This window comes from Peromyscus leucopus, chromosome 12 (assembly GCF_004664715.2).
Source record: "Peromyscus leucopus breed LL Stock chromosome 12, UCI_PerLeu_2.1, whole genome shotgun sequence".
Classification (NCBI taxonomy): domain Eukaryota; kingdom Metazoa; phylum Chordata; class Mammalia; order Rodentia; family Cricetidae; genus Peromyscus; species Peromyscus leucopus.
In genome coordinates, this window is record NC_051073.1 from 11,215,213 (window position 1) to 11,234,552 (window position 19,340).

The following is a 19,340-nucleotide window of genomic DNA, read 5'->3' on the forward strand; positions in this document are numbered from 1 at the left end:
TGACCTCCTAATTAAAACATTTCTTTGATCCAGGTGTTTTGGTGTATGCCTTTAATTCCAGCACTCCAGAAAGCAGAGGCAGGTGGATCTATATAGTGAGTTCCAGGCTAGTCATGGCTAGGTGGTGAGATCCTGTTCCAAAAAAAAATTTTTTTTCTTTGAAAATTAGCAAAATTGAAAAGATGTGAGCATGGTAGCCTATAATTCCAGCACTTTGGAGGCTGAGGCAAGAGAATGGAAAATTTGAAGACATTTTGGGTTACAGAGTGAGAACTTGTCTCAAACAGATGAAGTACACACATCCTATTATGGTACAGCATATGCAATGCCCTCATCATTGGGCTCCATCATAAAAAAGTTGAGAAATGGAACATCAGAATGCTTCAACATTTTCCTTTGCACCATATAATCACTAGTGCTTACTATTATTTTGCCTACATAATACTAGAAAAGCCTCCTATGTTAGGTTTTAGAGTATGAGAGAAGAGGGGGCTCAGGAGAGAGGCGCCAGTGAAACCACTCTTCAGGTACTGTTAACCACCACTCCTCATACCCCACAAACTAACACTCTCTCTCTCTCTCTCTCTCTCTCTCTCTCTCTCTCTCTCTCTCTCTCTCTCACACACACACACACACACACACACACACACACACACACACAATTTACAATAAAGTAAATCTTTAAAATAGAAACAATTCAATCTAAGTTCATATTTCTCTAACGGGCATATAATTTGATTCAAACAAGAGCCACACATCTTATTTGCATGATGTCTTAGGTCTTATTGTATGTTTTTTCCTCACCTACTCCTGCTAATGTATTTGTTAAACCGTCTCTCTTGTAAAAATTTTCTTATTCTGAATTCTTTAGCTGTGCCAATGTCGTTTTATATACTCCTCTGTATTCTGTAAATTATTAGATCTGAAGCTCAGCTAGATTTTTTGACTTTTTTGCAAGAATACTTAATAGGTCTCCAGTACTTTCTATTGCATTATATCAAGACACATAATAGCTCACTGATAGTCTTTTGATACACACAGAATTCTTAGAGGATTTGGGGTGTGTGATGCTAGTGATTTAACCAGACTCTGGCGCATGCTAGGCAAGTACTCTCCACTGAGCTTCATCCGAAGTTTGATACTATAAAGATCTGTCAGATATTGTCAGTTTGATCCCTCCACCTTACTATGGGCTCTTGTCCATGAGCTCACTCCTGCCTCACTGTAGTATGGAAAAGAGGAGATCTACAAAGACTATAGCGTATGACACTATCCAAATTTTAGTACGAATGGGAATCTTGTTAAATGCAGAATCTGATTCTCTAGTCGCGAGCCTGAGAATCTGTTTTTCATGCCGATGATGGCATCACTTTCTTTATTTCTCGCACTTTTTAGCACAGTTGCTACCATACCATTCTGTTGCTATCTTGTGCAAGAACGTAGCTGAACTCAAATTCCCACACACTAGCAAGGGAATCGCTTCACCTCAAGTACCTAGGACAGGATTTGGCGCTGCGGGCCCCAATCCCGGTGTCTTATTGGTCCTCAGTGACGCCACTCAGGCAGGGGCGTGGCCTTCTCTGTGACGTATCAGACAGCGGATGGTCAAGAGCCCTTGCAGAGGGGCGGGAACGGAAGGGGGAAGCCGGAGGGCCGGGTGGGCGGGGGCAAGTTGCTACAATGAGCCCCCTTCCGGCGCGAGGGACCGGAAGTTGTGGCCCGGCGGTGTCAACCTCGGCTCCGCAGGCTGAGAGCGCGGCCGCCACCGCGACCATGGGCGGGAAGAACAAGCAGCGGACCAAGGGGAACCTGAGGGTGAGGCCCGGCGCGGCAGCCCCGCAGCGCGCCGCTCGGGCGTCTGCAGGGCCGTGAGGGAGGCGTGTGGCGTCCCCGCTGGGTGGGCAGGTCGGGGAGTTGGGACCCAAACGGCGTCTCACGGCGGAGCTGTGCGGGGCGGAGCGCGCCCGGGGAGGTGTCGCTGGGAAACGGCGTCGGCGTGCACCCGGGTGGTAACCTGCCCGGGTGGCCGAGGTGGCTGTGCAGGCGCTGTGGGAGGGAGCGGGCTTCCTTTGCTCGGGGGTGGACAGTGGCTTTCCCCGTCCCTCCCGGCCAAGGCCGGAGCCGGTGGATGGTGTGCTGCGTGGTTTCAGTCCGTGTCGCCCGCCCCATTGGCTCTCTTGGCCGGCCTCAAGCTCAGCTCGCTCTTCCTGTCTCACCCTGGCCACCCTTACTGACCTCGCCACGTCTTGGCCTGGCCTGGCCGGGCAGGTTCCCGATGCCCATCTGTTAGGTGGCGGCTGTAGACACCGCAGGTCACTCTTCCTCCAGCATCAGCCCCAACTTTAGGTAGCCGGTCTCCGTGCTTAGCAACACTGCGTGTCACGTGATTTACTACCTTGCTTTATAAACATTTTTGAAGGCAGGTGTTTTCTACTGCCCTTATAGGCACAGACACACGCACACACGTGCTGGTTTTTAGCACAGTTTGGTGTTATAGACCTGTCCCAGCGTTTTTGAGTCAGTTACCTTTAGTGATTTCAGTGTCAAAACAATCACAATAGTTAATTCCTGTGTTAAGTGCTTTTCTTGTATTCTTGTTTGTCACAGCATGTATTTAAAATTTTTATTCACTGTTTTAGAATATTATTAGAGTTACAATCTGCCTATTTTTTTCTTCTTTGAAATCACTCCACTGTATGACCTGGAATTCAGCTATGTAGACTACCGGGAACTTTGAGACTGTTTGCCTCTGTCTGGAGAGTACTGGGATTAAAGGCCTGTGCCAAGCCCGGAAACCTCTATATTCTTGGACTCACCAGCTGTTAATATTTGTTCACATTTCATTTTTTTTGTTGTTGTTGTTGTTTTTTTTTTTTCGAGACAGGGTTTCTCTGTGTAGCTTTGGTGCCTGCCCTGGATCTCTGACCTCGAACTCACAGAGATCCGCCTGGCTCTGCCTCTCGAGTGCTGGGGTTAAAGGCGTGTGCCACCACTGCCCAGCTTAATTTATAAATTTTGCTGACCCTTAGGAGGGTTAATTTCAATATTTAATACCCTAATTCTCCACCTCAGATACTCTAAAAACAGTGCCATTCTTCATATACCGTGCAAAACTAACTGTGGTGGAATACTCAAATATAATGTGCAGGCTTACAGTTCACATTTCTGCTATCCTCTGTAAAAACATTGGTGACTGAGTCAAGTATCACTTGTTCCCTTTGACTGACATTTAAGTCTTTTTTTTTTTTTTCCAGAGCTGAGGACATACCACTGAGCTAAATCCCCAACCCACCATTTAAGTCTTTAGATTTAGGCAGTTTCCCATTTCTTGCCCCCTTGCGCTTGTATTCTATGTCATAATAACCTGGAAGAGTTGTCCATTGTTTTATTTAAACTCATCTACCTGTTTCCTTATATCAATTCAGGTTAAGCCATTTTTGGCCAGAATACTTCCTACGATGCTATTCTCAATCGATCACACCAGAAGTGCACAATACTTGTTTTTGCTTTTCTTCATCAGTGATATTTGCGTTATGTTGACCACTGTAAAGTCATCTTTTTCCCTTGGCTCGTAGACAATATGTGGTGTTGGAGCTTGAGCTTGAATGTACTAATCTATGAACTTATCTCTAAAGCGCTTAGCATGCTGAGATGATTCTTGCTCCGATCAGTTATGTATTACTATGGTGGTTTAAAAACTTACTTTTGCTATTGAAAATGACTCAAATAGTGAATTAATTACTCTTATCTCATTTTAGAGAGGATCTGACTGAAGTTTATGGAAGTTTATTTGCTTAAGTTTACATAGCCTGGAAGCTTTAGAGTTGAGGCTTGAAGTTTAGTTGTTTTTTTTAATTTTTTATTTATTTATTTATTTATTTATTTATTTATTTATTTATTTTGTTTTGTTTTGTTTTCCAACACAGGGTTTCTCTGTGTAGCTTTGGAGCCTGCTCTGGAACTCACTCTGTAGACCAGGCTGGCCTCGAACTCACAGAGATCCTCCTGCCTCTGCCTCCCAGTGCTGGGATTAAAGGCATGGGCCACCACCGCCCAGTGAAGTTTAGTTTTTAAAATGTTATCTATTAGTCTGTGTGTGTAGGTTAGAGGATGACTTTCAAAGGTCCATTCTCTGTTCCCCCTTTATGTAGTCCCAGGATCGAACTCTGGATTGTCAGGCTTGCATGGAAAGTGCTGGGTGCCACATGTATCTGTAGATCATAGATACACGTCTGTTTTTTGTTTTGTTTTGTTTTGTTTTGTTTTTTTTGTTTTTCAAGACAGGGTTTCTGTGGGTATCCCTGAGGCTGTCCAGGAACTCCTGTAGAACAGGCTGGCCTTGAATTCAGTGATCAGAGAGCCTCTGCCTCCTAAGTGCTGAAATTAAAGGCTGGGCCACCACCACCTGGCTCTGGTTTTTTTGAGTTTTTTTTTTTTCTTTTTTTTACTGTGTAGTACAGACTGGTCTGAAAGAAACTTCTTATTGCATCTCAGGCTGGCCTCAAACTTGTGATCATCTTGTTGCAGCCTCTTTAGTGGTGAGATTACAGTAAATGGCTAACTGCTGTTCTTTTTTTTTTTTTTTTTGACTGGGTCTCTCATATACCAGGATGGACTCAAACTCATCATATAACTGAGTCTGGCACTAACATCCTGACTCTCCTGCCCCCCCTTTCAAATGTTGGGATTATGGGATTACAGATACGTGTTACCACACCACTTCTGATTGCTGTTCTTGAAGTATTCCTGAAGACACAGATTTGCAAGAACATGTGATGTATTAAACAATTATGCATGAATGGAAAGAGTGAGAAAACAGAAGAGAGTGTTGACTGATCTGAGGGAGAAAAGCACTGCACACACTGGTGTCTTGAAGGAGAAATAGAAGTTTGTCAGGCATTGAAAAAGAAGGAAGGAAGGAAGGAGCCTTTAGACAGAAAAGATTGTGTGACGATTGAAGAGCATACGTAGGGAACCTTGCGTGGAATTCAGGTTATTGAATGATGGGAGAAGGGAAGGATGGAGGGGCAAAGTAGGATAATAGTAGGAGATGAGCCTGAAAAGTTGAAGACAGATGGTGGAAGGTTTTTTTTGTTTTGTTTTGTTTTTCGAGACAGGGTTTCTCTGTGTAGCTTTGCGCCCAGGCTGGCCTCGAACTCGCAGAGATCCTCCTGCCTCTGCCTCCCGAGTGCTGGGATTAAAGGTATGTGCCACCACTGCCTGGCTGGTGGAATGTATTGTAAGCCTTCACTTTGGTCTCTAAACCATGGACTCAATCACTGACTCAAATAGCCTTAGAGAAGCCAGGCATAAAGAATCGACAGATACAGTATATGAAAACTGCCAAAGATAGAATAAGGTTCTTAATTTGTGTGTGTGCATGTGCTTCTGCACATGTGTGCTCTATTCTTGCATCCCTCTTTTGCCTGTTTATGTAGGTGTAAGAGTGTGGGTGCATGTGCACCTGTTTGCATGTGGAGGCCAGAGGTCAACCTTGGATTTATACACCTTGTTATTTGAGCCGGGGATTCCCCTTGGCCTGAAGCGCACTAAGAATGCTGACTTGGAGACCCCAGGGATCCTCTTGTTTTGACCTCCTTAGCACTAGTGTTTCAAGTATGTGTAACTGCACCAGGCTTCTAGGGATTAATTAGATTCAGGACCTCATGCTTGGGAGGTGGGGGCAGTTCCTTTAAAGACTAGGTTATCACTCTAGTCCAAGGTTCTTACTTTTAAAAAAGTACTTATTATATTGATTTGTGTATGTGCACGAGCATGCCTGCCTACATGCACTTGTGTGTGGGTCAGAGGACAATCAGTTTTCTCCTTTCACCATATGGGTCCTAGGATATAACTTGGGTCCTCAGGCCTGGCATAAGGTGCCTTTACCTTCTGAGTCATTTTGCTTCACTCATAGCTTTGTAATTCTTATTTAACTATGGGTATAAGTATCTAACCTGCAGAGATCAGAACAGTACCTGTATTTTATATCCACAGAAGACATTGGATAAAAGACACTGTTGGTACAGTTAAGGAAATAGTTTTAAGTGGGAAGCTGGGATTTTGATACCTTTTCTGTTGCTTCTAGTTATCATTGCCAGCTTGATACAGCTTTCAATGCAACCTTCATTGGGTTAGTAGTGGGAATTTGTGTTTTATGGCTTGTTTGCTTTTGTTTTTTTGAGATGGGATTTCTCTTTGTAGCCCTGGCTGTCCTGGAACTCTCTGTATATACCAGGTTGGCCTTGAACTCATAGAGATCTGCCTGCCTCTTCTCAGTTGATAGTGACAGATTTTTTTTTTTTTTTTTTTTTTTTAAAGCCTACAGCACCTGGTATTCCCAGGCTGTCTTCCATCCAAGTACTAACCAGGCCGGACCCTGCTTAGCTTCCGAGATCAGACGAGATCGGGCGCATTTAGGGTGGTATGGCCGTAGACGACAGATTTCTTTGAATAGTTTAAATATTTGTTTTCTCATTAGCTACAAATCTCCTAACTTTTAGAATAGGGGTTAGTGTATTATATACCAGTCAAAACATTGACTGTGATTCAAACCAAAGGAATGCTTTTTAAAAAAGATTTAATTATATGTGTATGCATGTGAGTGCAGGTGCCCTCAAAGTCCAGAAGAGGGCAGGGCTTCGGATCAGTTATGAGCAGCCCTGTGCAGGTGCTGGGACCTGAGCTCAGGTGTTTTGCAAGAACCCAGACTGCTCTTGACTGCTGAGCCATCTCTGTAGGCTAAGAGTGAGTCTTTTGTTTTGATCATTACACTGATTTTTGTGTGGATTATAGTAAATTTTGGCTTCTGATACGTGGAAATGAGCTTATCTGCTCTCAAGGGATTCAGTCTAGCATCATATGGCATTAGATCTCTCTCAGTCTGATAACATTTGTTGGATTAAAAAGATTGGATTTATTAGTTTATATCGTTATAAGATATATGTGTATGCAAATACTGTCTATATGGTATTTGGAAATTAAAATAAATATATATTGTAGGCTTTGGACTTTCATTCCTTTTCTTTAAAATGTTCTCAGTGCCAATTATATTGATACCATCAGCCACTAATAGGTTATAACTATAGTTTTCAAAACCTTGTTTTGACCCTATGTGATGGCATATGTCTATAATCCTAGCACTTGGGAGACTGAAGCGGAGAGTCAGGAGTTCAAGACCAGTGTGTCTACATGAGACTGTCTCCAAAATCAAGAGTTGTCTAATGTTTAGGAAATTAGAATTGTTTGTGAGAGCTTTTTTGATAGGTTCTTAGGACAGAATAACTCGTCTCCAGGGAACATTGCAGGCTACGGCAAGAAGCGGTCCACAGTTGTAAATATACCTGTGAAGGAGTTAAAGAAGGGAATACATTTCTTTGTATAGTTCACATATTTGTTTTCTCTGTAGCAGCAGATCCCCTAACTTTTAGAACTAGTGGAATTATATATATATCAGTCAAACCACCGACTGTGGTTCAAAACAGGCTATTATCTTTTTTAAAAAAATGTATTGTCAGGCAGAGACAGGCGGATCTCTGTGAGTTTGAGGCCAGCCTGGGCTACAGAGTGAGATCCAGGAAAGGCACAAAGCTACACAGAGAAACCCTGTCTCGGAAAAAACAAAACAAAACAAAAACAAACAAACAAAAAACAACAACAAAAAATGTATTTTAAATTAATGTATATGTGGAAATGTGCTGACTTTCTTTCCTGCTTTTCCTTCTTATCAGCCTTCAAACAGCGGCCGAGCTGCAGAACTCCTTGCCAAAGAACAGGGAACAGTGCCTGGATTTATTGGTTTTGGAACATCTCACAGTGACCTTGGCTATGTTCCTGCTATTCAAGGAGCTGAAGATATAGACAGCCTCGTAGATTCTGATTTCCGAATGGTGCTGAGGAAACTTTCCAAGAAAGATGTCACAACAAAATTAAAGGCAAGTTTTTACACACACACACACACACACACACACACACACACACACACACACATCCGATTAAGAATGTAGTTTTAGACAGGTAGTGGTGGTGGTAGCACACACCTTTAATCCCACCACTTGGGAGACAGAGGCAGGTTGATCTCTGTGAGTTTAAGGCCAGCTTGGTCTACAAAGCAAGTTCCAGGACAGCCAGAGTTGGTTCAAAACCCTGTCTTGAAAAACCAAGAAAAAAAAAATGTAGTTTTCTTAGAATAAGTGTTAGGTATAGTTGTTGTATAATTTATCATTATTGCAATAATGTGCAATAACTTATCATTACTTCTTTTACAGTTGTAATTTTTTTGTCACCTAAGTTTAGTTGACCCTTGCTTTTTGAGTTATAAATTAGCTTGCTTCTCTGAAACATTTTGAACCACATTCTGGAATCCTAGCTGTGTAGTTATTCATGGTAAAGGAATAAAAGTTTTTAAAATTTTAGGGTTGTGCTGTGTAGCCCTTGCTGGCCTGGAACTTGCTGTATAGGTCAGGATGTCCTTAAATTTGTGGCAATATTCCTGCCTCCACCTCCTGAGTGCTGGAATTACAGATTTGAGCCACCATGCCTGGCTATTGTTATTTAATTACGTATTTGAGTGTTTTGCCTGAATGTATGGGCACCATGTTCATGTGTGTGCCCAAGAGGCCAAGAGAAGTTGTTGGAGCTTCTGGAACTGTGGTTATGGCTGTGAGTCACCATGTGGTTCTGGAACTGACCCTGGGTTCCTTGAAGAAAACCAGTGCTCTTCTTAACTGCTGAGCCGTTTCTTCACACTATTTTTATTGTTTTGAGATGCAGTATTGTGATATTGCTGAGCTCATCTGAGATTTCTGGATTTAGGTGGTCTTCCTCAGCCTCTGGGTAGCTGATGCCACTCCTGGCTCAGCTCTATCCTTCCCATTTGTTTATGGTAAAGTCTAAAAGTCAATGGTTAAGTTTCTGCTATAGTGGATAGTGAAAGAATTTTTCATGTTTCCTTGTGGCACAGACAGAAATAATGTAATCTCCTTTTAAATAAAATAGATTAAGCTTCCAGAGCAAAAGAAAGAAAATGAAAAGGCAGTGTGACATTTGTTAATCCTTGATGATGTTAATTCTTTTCAGGCAATGCAAGAGTTTGGAACCATGTGCACGGAAAGAGACACAGAAGCTGTCAAAGGGGTTCTTCCATACTGGCCGAGAATCTTCTGCAAAATTTCCCTTGTAAGCATTAGAGTTTATGAGCCTGTTTTTGCTTGAGTGATTCATTTCTGGAAAGTTTTTCTTAGGTATTTGCTACAGAAGGTTGAGAATGAGTTCCTTATAGTTACTCAGTCTTTGAGTGTATCTTTGATATAATCTCATTGCAAAGGGGGAGAAAGGAAAAATTATTTCATATGATTGCCAGTAAAGAAACCCTAAATCCTCAATGTTTCAAAGCAAGTTTTTTCTTTTTCTTTGCTTTCTTTTTTTTTCTTTATGGCTTGTAATTGAATCCAGGCATTGTTATTGTAAAACACACGCTTCACTACTGAGTTACTTCCCTAGCGTGTCACAAGTTAATATTAGTTTGATAGTTGAATTCCTACTGTGAGTCATTGAAGAATATTTACAGATATTCATATTTGTTTTTAAACACATTTTTATTTTTAATAGGATCATGATCGCCGGGTTCGAGAGGCTACACAGCAAGCTTTTGAAAAACTTATCCTTAAAGTAAAGAAGCACTTGGCTCCGTATTTAAAAAGTGTAATGGGATATTGGCTGATGGCTCAGTGTGACACATACCCACCAGCTGCAACTGCAGCAAAAGATGCCTTTGAAGCCGCATTCCCTCCAAGCAAGCAACCTGAAGCCATAGCCTTTTGTAAGGAAGAAATTACAAGTGTGAGTTTTAGAGTCACTTTGTGTTTCTCAAGTGTCTAAGGGCTCTCGGGCATATAGTGGCAACGCTTTTACCTGCCCTTGCTTTCTGTTACCTCAAAAGGTGTAGGGGACCAGCAGGATGGATCAGCAGGTAAAAGTGCTCACCCTGCCAGCCTGAACGCCTGCGTGTTCCTTACAGCCCTCATACATACAGGCAGAGAGAACTGACTCCACAGCTGTTCCCTGCCCTGCACGTGTGCGCAGCGTGTGTTCTCTGTGGGCCAGAGGAAGCAAAGGAGAGCAAATCCTAGTCTCTCTCAGTAAGAAGAATAAGGAGTAACAAGTAGCACAGATGTTTAGTGGAAAATTTCTCCTCTTGGGAATCGGAGCTGTCAAAAAGTACCTTGTCCTTACTACAGTAGCAGCCAGTGTAGGGAATCGATAGGAAGAGAAAAATGGGCAGAATTCACACTTGTTAGTTTTGCTGTCTGATTTGGCTAGTAGGTGGGTTGAGGGTATGGGAATTTTAATTTTGTTGTTGTTGTTGTTATGATGATGATGACAATGATGATGATGATGGTTTTTTTTGAGACAGAGTTTCTCTTTGTAGTTTTGGTGCCCATCCTGGATCTTGTTCTGTGGATCAGGTTGGCTTCGAACTCACAGAGATCCGCCTGGCTCTGCCTCCTGAGTGCTGGGATTAAAGGCATGTGTCACCATACACACACACACACACACACACACACACACACATACACACACACATATATATATATTTTTTTTTTTTTTGAGACGGGTTTTTCTGTGTAACTGGCTGTCCTGAAACTCACTCTATAGACCAGGCTGGCCTCAAACTCAGATATCTGCCTGCCTCTGCCTCCCAAGTAAGTGCTAGGATTAAAGGGTTGCCATTGCCCAGCAGGTACAGTAATTTTTAAAAAAATAGATTTTCCTTATATCTGATCATCATTGACAGTTCCATAAAATCTCAAGATTTTGGTGGTTTTCTCCTTCAGGTACTACAGGATCACCTTCTAAAAGAAACCCCTGATACACTCAGTGACCCTCAGTAAGTACGTTGTTTCTAAGTCACTCATAGGAGGCATTTACTTTGTTGGTATCCATGTGTAATTTCAGTGTGCTATGTTCTAGGAAGGAATTCCAAATACAAGTGAAATTGTTTCAGAGAATGCTACATGGTGCCTGCTGTGTGCTTTTACTTGAACTTTAGCTGGTTGTCAAATTTGAATTTTCTGAGCTACATATGTAGTTCTATTAGAAAGAATTTTATTTTATTTTTTCTCACATTTACCTTTTGGCAGTCACAACAGCAGGAACTATTTTAAGGTTTGGCATACCTGAAGAAGTTATTAAGTAGTTCTGTTAAAGAAGTAGTAAAGTGTTTTATTTACCTTTATGTTGTGTTGTAATTAAATTTTAAGACTGCATCAAGTAGTCAGGTGCCTCACCAGCACTCCTAGAGTCGCTCAGCACATGCGGCTGAGAGAGCGTTGTGTTCCCGTCCTCCTCCATGTGCTTTCACTTGCATTAGTTGCAAAGTGTGTGATTGCAATTCTCCCTGTGGGCAGCCAGACGGCTCCTCAGGTAAGTGCACTTGCAATCCACCCTAAGAACCCGAGTTCAAGCCCTGGGACCTACCTGTGCTGTGGAAGGTTGTCCTCAGACGTCCACATGTGCACGTGCATAAAATAAACCCAACAAAGAACCCCAAAACCAAAACCCATTTATTTTTCAATCCAGAACTGTTCCCGAGGAAGAGAGAGAGGCTAAATTCCATCGAGTTGTAACGTGCTCCTTGTTGGCCCTAAAGAAACTGCTTTGCTTCTTACCTAACAATGAACTCGATTCTCTGGAAGAGAAATTTAAATCACTGTTATCACAGAATAAGTTTTGGAAGTATGGAAAACACAATGTACCTCAGGTATCGTAATAGTTTTTAAGACTTCTTTTTTCTGTAACTTACTCATTTTACTGCATTTATGCTTGTTTATTGTTTATGTTTAAAATTATGCAAGCACATCTTTGTAGTTGGTCATTCAGGACTTAATTGCCTCTTTTACTAAACTATTACTCTATTTTCACCTATTTCGTTGTTGTTGGGGGTTGAACTGATACACGCTTTACTAGATCTATATTTTCACTTTGTAAATTTAGGTTGGTCCTTGAATTAAAATTAAATCATACTACTTTATTCATGGCACCTTAAAATTATTGCTGTATTCGTGACTCTTATTTAATATCTTTTACCCTCTGGTCCAGTCCCCTTTCTCCACCTTATAGAGTTCTAACGTATGCATCTTGCTTGTGGAGGCCAGTCTCATCATCTGTATGTATAAAACAGTGTTTTCAAGAGAGAACTTTAAAGTTTGCCGTCTTTAAAATGTTATGTAGAGTTACTTCTTTGCTGACTTCGATTTGAGAATATTTTTGAAGAATATACATAAATATTTTGTAGGGCCAAAGATTTATATTTTTATTACAGTTTTTTATTTTTTGAGATTATAATATAATTGCATCATTTTTCCATTCTCTCTTTCAAATTCAGTCTCTTTTTCTTTGATATGCACATATACACACACACACACACACACGTTTAATGATTAATATATTTCTAAATACATATATACAACCTGCTCAGTCTGTAAGTTACCTGTATGTATATGATTTCAGGCCTGACAAGTGGTATTAGATAATCTGTTGGCGTGTTTGTTTTTGGGGAAGACTTTTGCCTGTAGTTTTTTTGTCTAGGCCTGAGGCCTCGTGAGCTTTGCCCCTTTCTTGTGTGTTGGTATTGTCCTTGTTCAGGTTATGTTTAGAACCTGTGGGTGACACCACCAATGGAGTCTCTCTGACCTCTAGGTGACAGATCTCACAGCAAAGTTCTCTTTCTGGCTCTTGCCATCTTCCTGCCCCTCTGGTGTTGTAGATGCATCATTTAGGACCAGGCTCTACAACTCTATTTTGATTGGTTGTAATTTTCTGTAATGGTCTTCTTTTTCAGAGATGTTACTTTGATGGGGGGGTGAGAAGCACACTTATCTGTGGGTATGAGGACAAATATTTAGAATATAGTTAGGGACTTTGCTGATTTAGTAAAGTGGCAGTTGTAGGTTCTTCAGGATCCATGACTTTGCTGTTCTGGGGTAATTGACTGGGTTCCCAGTACCAAGCATTATTTCTTGCTTGTTGAGCAGGCCTAGAGGTTAGAGATGGCTTAGATGGAATGAAGTCAGATGGATGCAGGGACGGGATGGCATGAAGTGTATCTTGGTCCAAGCTTGGAGTTTGCGGTAGATCTCTGGGGGTTGGGGTGGGATGGAGGAGAGGAGGATTAGGTGGACTCATCTGGCTAGAACCTGGAGAAGGCTGTGCATGATCTAGCTGGGTGGAGGGGTTGAGTGTGGAGGGGCCTGTAGGTTTGGGAGTGGGGGTAGGAAGAGGCCTCAAGGAAGCCTAGAGATTGATAGGGGAGCCCTGGATGTGGGACCCAGGCTAGATCTGGGGTAGGGGATTGTGCATGGAGGGAGGATCAGGTGGTCTCACCAGGCTAAGTTGAGAAGGTTGTGCAGGATCTCCATTCATGTCTTTTTAAATCTGGAAATGCATCATTTTATATTCTACATCTTCATTATAGACTTGTCTGGTACAGTCTTATATGATAGCAATAACTTTGTTTTGAACATATTAATCCACTGTCTGTGATTTTAATTATTGTGGCTGAAGTCAATTATCATTCTTGTGGCCCTTCCTTGGGAGGTAGTTTGTCTTTTTCTCTGGCTATTTTAAAATTTTACTCTTTTTTTTTTTTTTTTTTAAATTTTACTCTTTATGTTTTCTTTTACTTTTTTTTTTTGTTTGTTTGTTCTTTTTTTTTTCTTCTTCGAGACAGGGTTTCTCTGTGTAGTTTTGGTGCCAGTCCTGGATCTAGCTCTGTAGATCTGCCTGGCTCTGCCTCCCAAGTGCTGGGATTAAAGGCATGTGCCACCACCGCCCGGCAGTATTTATTTTTTTATGTATATGAGCACTCTATCTATCGACTTTATGACAGAAGAAGGCATTAGATTCCACTGAGATAGTTATGAGCCACCATGTGATTGCTGAGAATTGAACTCAGGACCTCTGTAAGAACATCCAGCACTCTTAACCGCTGAGCCAACTCTCCAACCCTCTTATATATATATTTTTTTTGAGACAGACAGAGTCTATTTATATAGTCTTGACAGGCCTGGAACTCACTATGTAGATAAAGCTGGCCTTGAATTAGTAGAGATCCTCTTGCCTCTGTCTCTTGAGGGTTGGGATTAAAGGCTTGTACCTTGCACTCATCTCTCTTTACATTTCCTTAATTGCAGTCTGAAATGTCCTGGTGTGGATTTTCTTCTGTGCATTCATGTGTCCTGCTTATGATTTATTGGGATTCTTGAATCAATGGATTGGGGTATTTAATTGACTCTAAAATTCTCAGATATTTCCTTTATTTCATTCTTTCTTTTTCTTTGGTGTCGTAATTAATTATAGATTAAATTGTTTGCATGTTATCTTGTATGTCTCATGTGTTTTTTCAGTTTTCTCTTTGTGTGCTGCTTGTGGATTTTTTTTTTTTAATTTGGTCTTCCACTTCACTGATTGTGTTTAATTTGCTTATTTCAGGCCATCCGTACTGCCCAAACAAAATAACTTAAACTGGGTAATTTGTGAAAAGTAGAAATATATATCTCATGGTTATAGAGGCTGGTTAAAACTCGACACAGGGGCTAAGGATGGCTCAGTGGGTTAGAGCTCTCGCCGAGGATCTGGGTTCAGTTTCCAGCACCCACATAGGAGCATTTAGCCATGGGCAACTCCATTTCTGGGGCATCTAACACGCTCTTAGGGCCTCCCCTCTTAGCTTGTGGTCTTTTGCAGGCATCAGGCACGAATGTGATACACATAAATGCAGGCAAAACACTCACATATGTAAAATAAAATAGCTCTCAAAATTGTTTTTATAGGACTGATGAATATTCTAGCAGTTTAAGAGATTTTGCTTCAAAGATGGATCTTCTCAGAGTATATGCTGGAAGACATGGGGAGCCGAAGGGCAAACTTGCTCCTCAGCCCCGCCGTGCAGTTATTGTCTCACTGCTTTGTTTGGGGTTTCAGTTTGTTTTTTGTTTTGAGACAGCCTCACCATAGAACTCTTGCTGTTCTGGAACTAGCTTTGTAGACCAGGCTGGCCTTGAATTCATGGAGATCCACCTGCCTCTGCTTCCTGAGTGCTGGGATTAAAGGCATTTGCCACTATGCTGAGCTTTCTTTTGTTAATTATTAATTACGTTTATGAAGGTAATGTGCTCAAGACACTTGTACCCAGCAGTTAAGTTTCAGCACATGACTGCATTTGTGGGAACATTAGCTGTAACACTGCTCTCGAGCTTTAAATTTAAATTTATTAGATTAATAAATTTTGGTTTAGGAAATATGCTTCTCTTTCAGATCTATGGTCTGCTATCCTAGAAAAGGATAGAACCCTTTTTTTTTCTCTGCAATTTTTTAAAAATTTAGTTTCTTTAGATAAGCACTGTTATGAAATTTGTTCCTGATTAATTTGACATCATGTATTGCTATGCTTGCTTTTCTTTCTGTTTATTGTGGCTAATGTTGCCCTATTTTACATTTGCTTGGCTATATAAGAGACCCCAAATGAGGAGCTCTGCTATTTAAGGATTTGTGTCAAAAATTATATTCTTTCTGCCTTTATTTTGCCTTGGTAATTCCCAATTTCTCTTCAGATTGTTACTCTTTGAGATTTTAAAAATTATTTTTACAGTTTATGTTATATAAACTTTTAGTTGTATGAACAGGAAAATATTGCTGCTACCATAGTTAATTGTATCAAACATCAGTAGGCTTCAATTTAATTCCACTTTGTTTTTTCTTTTAGATCCGTTCAGCGTATTTCGAGTTAGTTTCTGCCTTGTGCCAACACATTCCCCAGGTGATGAAAGAGGAAGCCTCCAAAGTGAGCCCATCTGTCCTGCTTAGTATTGATGACAGTGACCCTGTAGTCTGCCAAGCTCTCTGGGAAGCTGTGCTCTACACACTGACAACTATTGAGGTATGTAAGGGAGGCACATTTACCACGTTGGGGACTGAAAAATGCTAAACAAATCCAATAAACATGTTAAACTGGTCATAAAATGGCATAAATGTTATATGTTACATTTACTTCCCTACTCCTTTTTCCCTTCCTTGTCTGCCTCTCCCCCCCCTTTTTTTTAAAAAAAAAAAAAAAAAAAAAAACAGCTGCAGGGCGGTGGTGGCGCACACCTTTAATCCCAGCACTCGGGAGGCAGAGGCAGGTGGATCTCTGTGAGTTCGAGGCCAGCCTGGTCTACAAAGCGAGTTCCAGGAAAGGCACAAAGCTACACAGAGAAACCCTGTCTCGAAGAAAAAAAAAAAAAAGACAGAGTCTTTGTACACAGTCCTGGCTGTCCTGGAACTCGCTCTGTAAACCAGGCTAGCCTCTAACTCACAGAGATTCTCTGCCTCCTGAGTGCTGGGATTAAAGGCATGCACCCCATATCTGGCTTTTTTGTTTTAAGCTTTGAAGCGTTTATTTAATTTCCCACATCACCAATTTTAAATCTCAGGGAAGCAGAGCAGTGTTGTGGCTGCAGCACCATGAGCAGGAGGACGTGAGTCTTTGGTCACAGTGTTTATGACCTTTAATTTTACCCTGTGGTTTAGTCACTTTACAGTTCAATCTCAACAGTGCAGAAGTGTTTCTGTATGAGTTCCACTTGCTCAGTGATTCAGCTTGTTGCTGGAACTCTCACAGGAAGGGTTTCTGAACCAGAAATATGCTTATTTTTTTAAGAAAACAGCTTTTATAAGAGTGTCTTAAATTATCTTCCTGTTAGCATAGCAAATACATGATTATTAAATGTAACACATTTAATTTTTTGGAGTTTTAATTGTGGTAAGAGATATTAATGCCTTACTAGTTAAAATATTTAATTTTAAATTTTAATTGTTTTTGAGTCAGGGTTTCCCTACATCACTCACTCTGGCTGGCTTGGAACTCATATTTAGACCAGGCTGGCCTTGTACTCACAGAGACCCCCTTGCTTCTGCTGGAGTTAAAGATGTGTCCCACCACACCTGGCCTTATTTTTAGCTTTTATTTATTTTTCTTTGGAAAACACGCGCGCACGCACACACACACACACACACACACACACACACACACACACACACACACACACACCTACCTGCATGTCCTCACAAGTGCTGGGCATACAGGTGTGCTCTACTATTCCAGCTTAATTTTCAGTTTTAAAATTTGTTTTCTCTTAGTTGGGAAATATAATTTCTAATTACTATTGTAATTTTTATTTTATTTTATTTTATTTGGTTAGGACTGTTGGCTTCATGTAAATGCAAAAAAAAGTGTGTTTCCCAAGCTGACGGCTGTGGTTCGTGAAGGTGGCCGGGGCCTAGCTACTGTCATATATCCTTATCTTTTACCGTTTATCAGCAAACTCCCTCAGTCCATTACAGAGCCAAAGCTGGATTTCTTCAAAAATTTTCTCAACTCTCTAATTACTGGGTAAGCAACTAACATTTTTTAAGTTAAAAAATGAGATTTGTTTCTTTAGTGTGTGTGCGCGTGTGCATGCACATGTGTCATGGTGAATGTATGAGGTTCAGAATACAACTTGCAGGAATCTCTTCTGTCTTCCATCATGTAGGTCCTAGGGATTGACCTCAGTAGTCAGGCTCAGTTACAAGTGCTGTTACCCTGAGCCATCTTGCCAGCCTAAATTCTGTTTTTAGAAGCAAAAGGAATTTTTCTTGTTTTTATTCTCATAGCTTTCCTTCTTATTTGAACTTTACCTTTTTTTTTCCTTCTTCTGTTTATTAAACACTTAAAAGCTTTCAGAGAAACAGGAATGACAGAGCAGGATAGAGTATTTGCCATGTTGTCCAGGCTGGACCTGGGCTCAGATAAGCCTCACACCTCAGCTTTACCCTCTTAGATGGCTGGGATTATAGGACATGAATTGTAACCAGTTCACTTCTTTCCCTGGAGACCATCAGAGCTTCTGTAAAAGGTAAATACAGTTAAGCGCCTAGATGGAAACAGACCATATTCTAAATGAGTCATGGTAATTTTGAGCAAATACAGATGCCCAAATTCAGAAAATGAGCTGATGAAGTTTTTTAAATGTTCCTATAATGAAATATTAGAGCTGTTTAGGACCTAGGATGTGGCTCACCTGCCTGATAGCATGTACTAGGTCTCAGGTTCAGTGCCCAAGAACCAACAAAATACATTTCTGTTTAAAAAGTTCATCTTGATCCCTGTGGTGGCATACGCCTTTAATTCCAGCACTTAGGAGGCAGAGTCAGAGGATCTCTGTGAGTTCGAGGTCAGCATGGTCTACAAATGAGTTCCAGGACAGCCAAGGCTCCACAGAAACCCTGTCTTGAAAAAAACAAAACAAAACAAAACAAAAAGTACATCTGGCCTGGAGAGATGGCTCAGTGGTTAAGAGCACTGGCTGCTCTTCCAGAGGACCCGGGTTCAATTCTCAGCACCTGCACGGCAACTCACACCTATCTAGGTCTTCTGACACTCTCACACAGACATACATGCAGGTAAAACAGGAAGGGACATAAAATAAAAAGAAATTATAAAAAAGAAAAATGGAAAAAGTTCACCTCATATGAATTTAATAAAATGCATATTTTTACTATTATCACATTTTAAATGTAGTAATCTCTGGTTATGCCTCCTCTTTCATATTTACAGATGGATTGACACATAGGAATTCTGTCTCTCTTAGTTTTGAAAATAAGTTTTTTTTTTCTTAATTCTTGACATATATTCTTGACATATATTCTGTATATTTTGGTTGCTCTTAGTTCTTCTTTTCTTTTCTTTTTTTTCCCCAGGAGATGGTTTCTCTGTGTAGCCCTGGCTGTCCTGGAACTTCTCTGTAGTCCAGGCTGTCCTTGAATTCACAGAGATCTACCTGCCTCTGCCTCCTGAATATTGAGAGTCAAGGTGTGGGCCACCACTGCCTGGCTAGTTCTTAGTTTTAATAATTTGATTTTAAAGTCTTTCTTCAGTATGATACCCTTTAAATATCTTTAGTGATTGCAAGTTTTTATTTTCTTTTTCTTGTAAGAATAATTCTCAGTTACTATTTCTTAGGCTGTCAACAGAGAGAACCAAAGCGAGCTCTTCCGAGTGCTCAGCCGTCATCTCTGCATTTTTTGAATGCTTACGGTTTATAATGCAGCAGAACTTAGGTGAGGAGGAGATGGAACAGATGCTTGTCAATGAGCAGGTACGTTCGCAAGAAAGACTCAAGCTCACTGTGTCCTGTGGACATTTTTCTTAGTTAGCCTTCACTGTAAGGATTTCAGTTTTATAATTTACAAATTGAATAGTGTATTTCTGTCTGGATAAGTGAAAATTCTGTATTGTCAGTTGCTGGTGTAATATCCGT

At 40.9% G+C, this 19,340-nt stretch overlaps 1 protein-coding gene and 1 pseudogene across 1 annotated transcript in view; one reads left to right on the top strand and one right to left on the bottom strand.

Annotated features, from left to right (window-relative positions):
• The first annotated feature begins 1,641 nt into the window (after positions 1 to 1,641).
• Ltn1 (listerin E3 ubiquitin protein ligase 1) overlaps positions 1,642 to 19,340 on the top strand; it is a 56,032-nt gene continuing 38,333 nt past the window's right edge. Inside the window, exons 1-9 of the mRNA XM_028875965.2 lie at positions 1,642 to 1,815; positions 7,731 to 7,934; positions 9,079 to 9,177; positions 9,610 to 9,840; positions 10,836 to 10,888; positions 11,581 to 11,761; positions 15,764 to 15,937; positions 17,241 to 17,431; positions 19,043 to 19,178. Coding sequence (XP_028731798.1) covers positions 1,681 to 1,815; positions 7,731 to 7,934; positions 9,079 to 9,177; positions 9,610 to 9,840; positions 10,836 to 10,888; positions 11,581 to 11,761; positions 15,764 to 15,937; positions 17,241 to 17,431; positions 19,043 to 19,178 — 1,404 coding nt within the window. The 5' untranslated portion in view covers positions 1,642 to 1,680. The remainder of the gene's footprint in view (positions 1,816 to 7,730; positions 7,935 to 9,078; positions 9,178 to 9,609; positions 9,841 to 10,835; positions 10,889 to 11,580; positions 11,762 to 15,763; positions 15,938 to 17,240; positions 17,432 to 19,042; positions 19,179 to 19,340) is intronic.
• Positions 6,320 to 6,438, bottom strand: LOC114697688 (annotated as a pseudogene).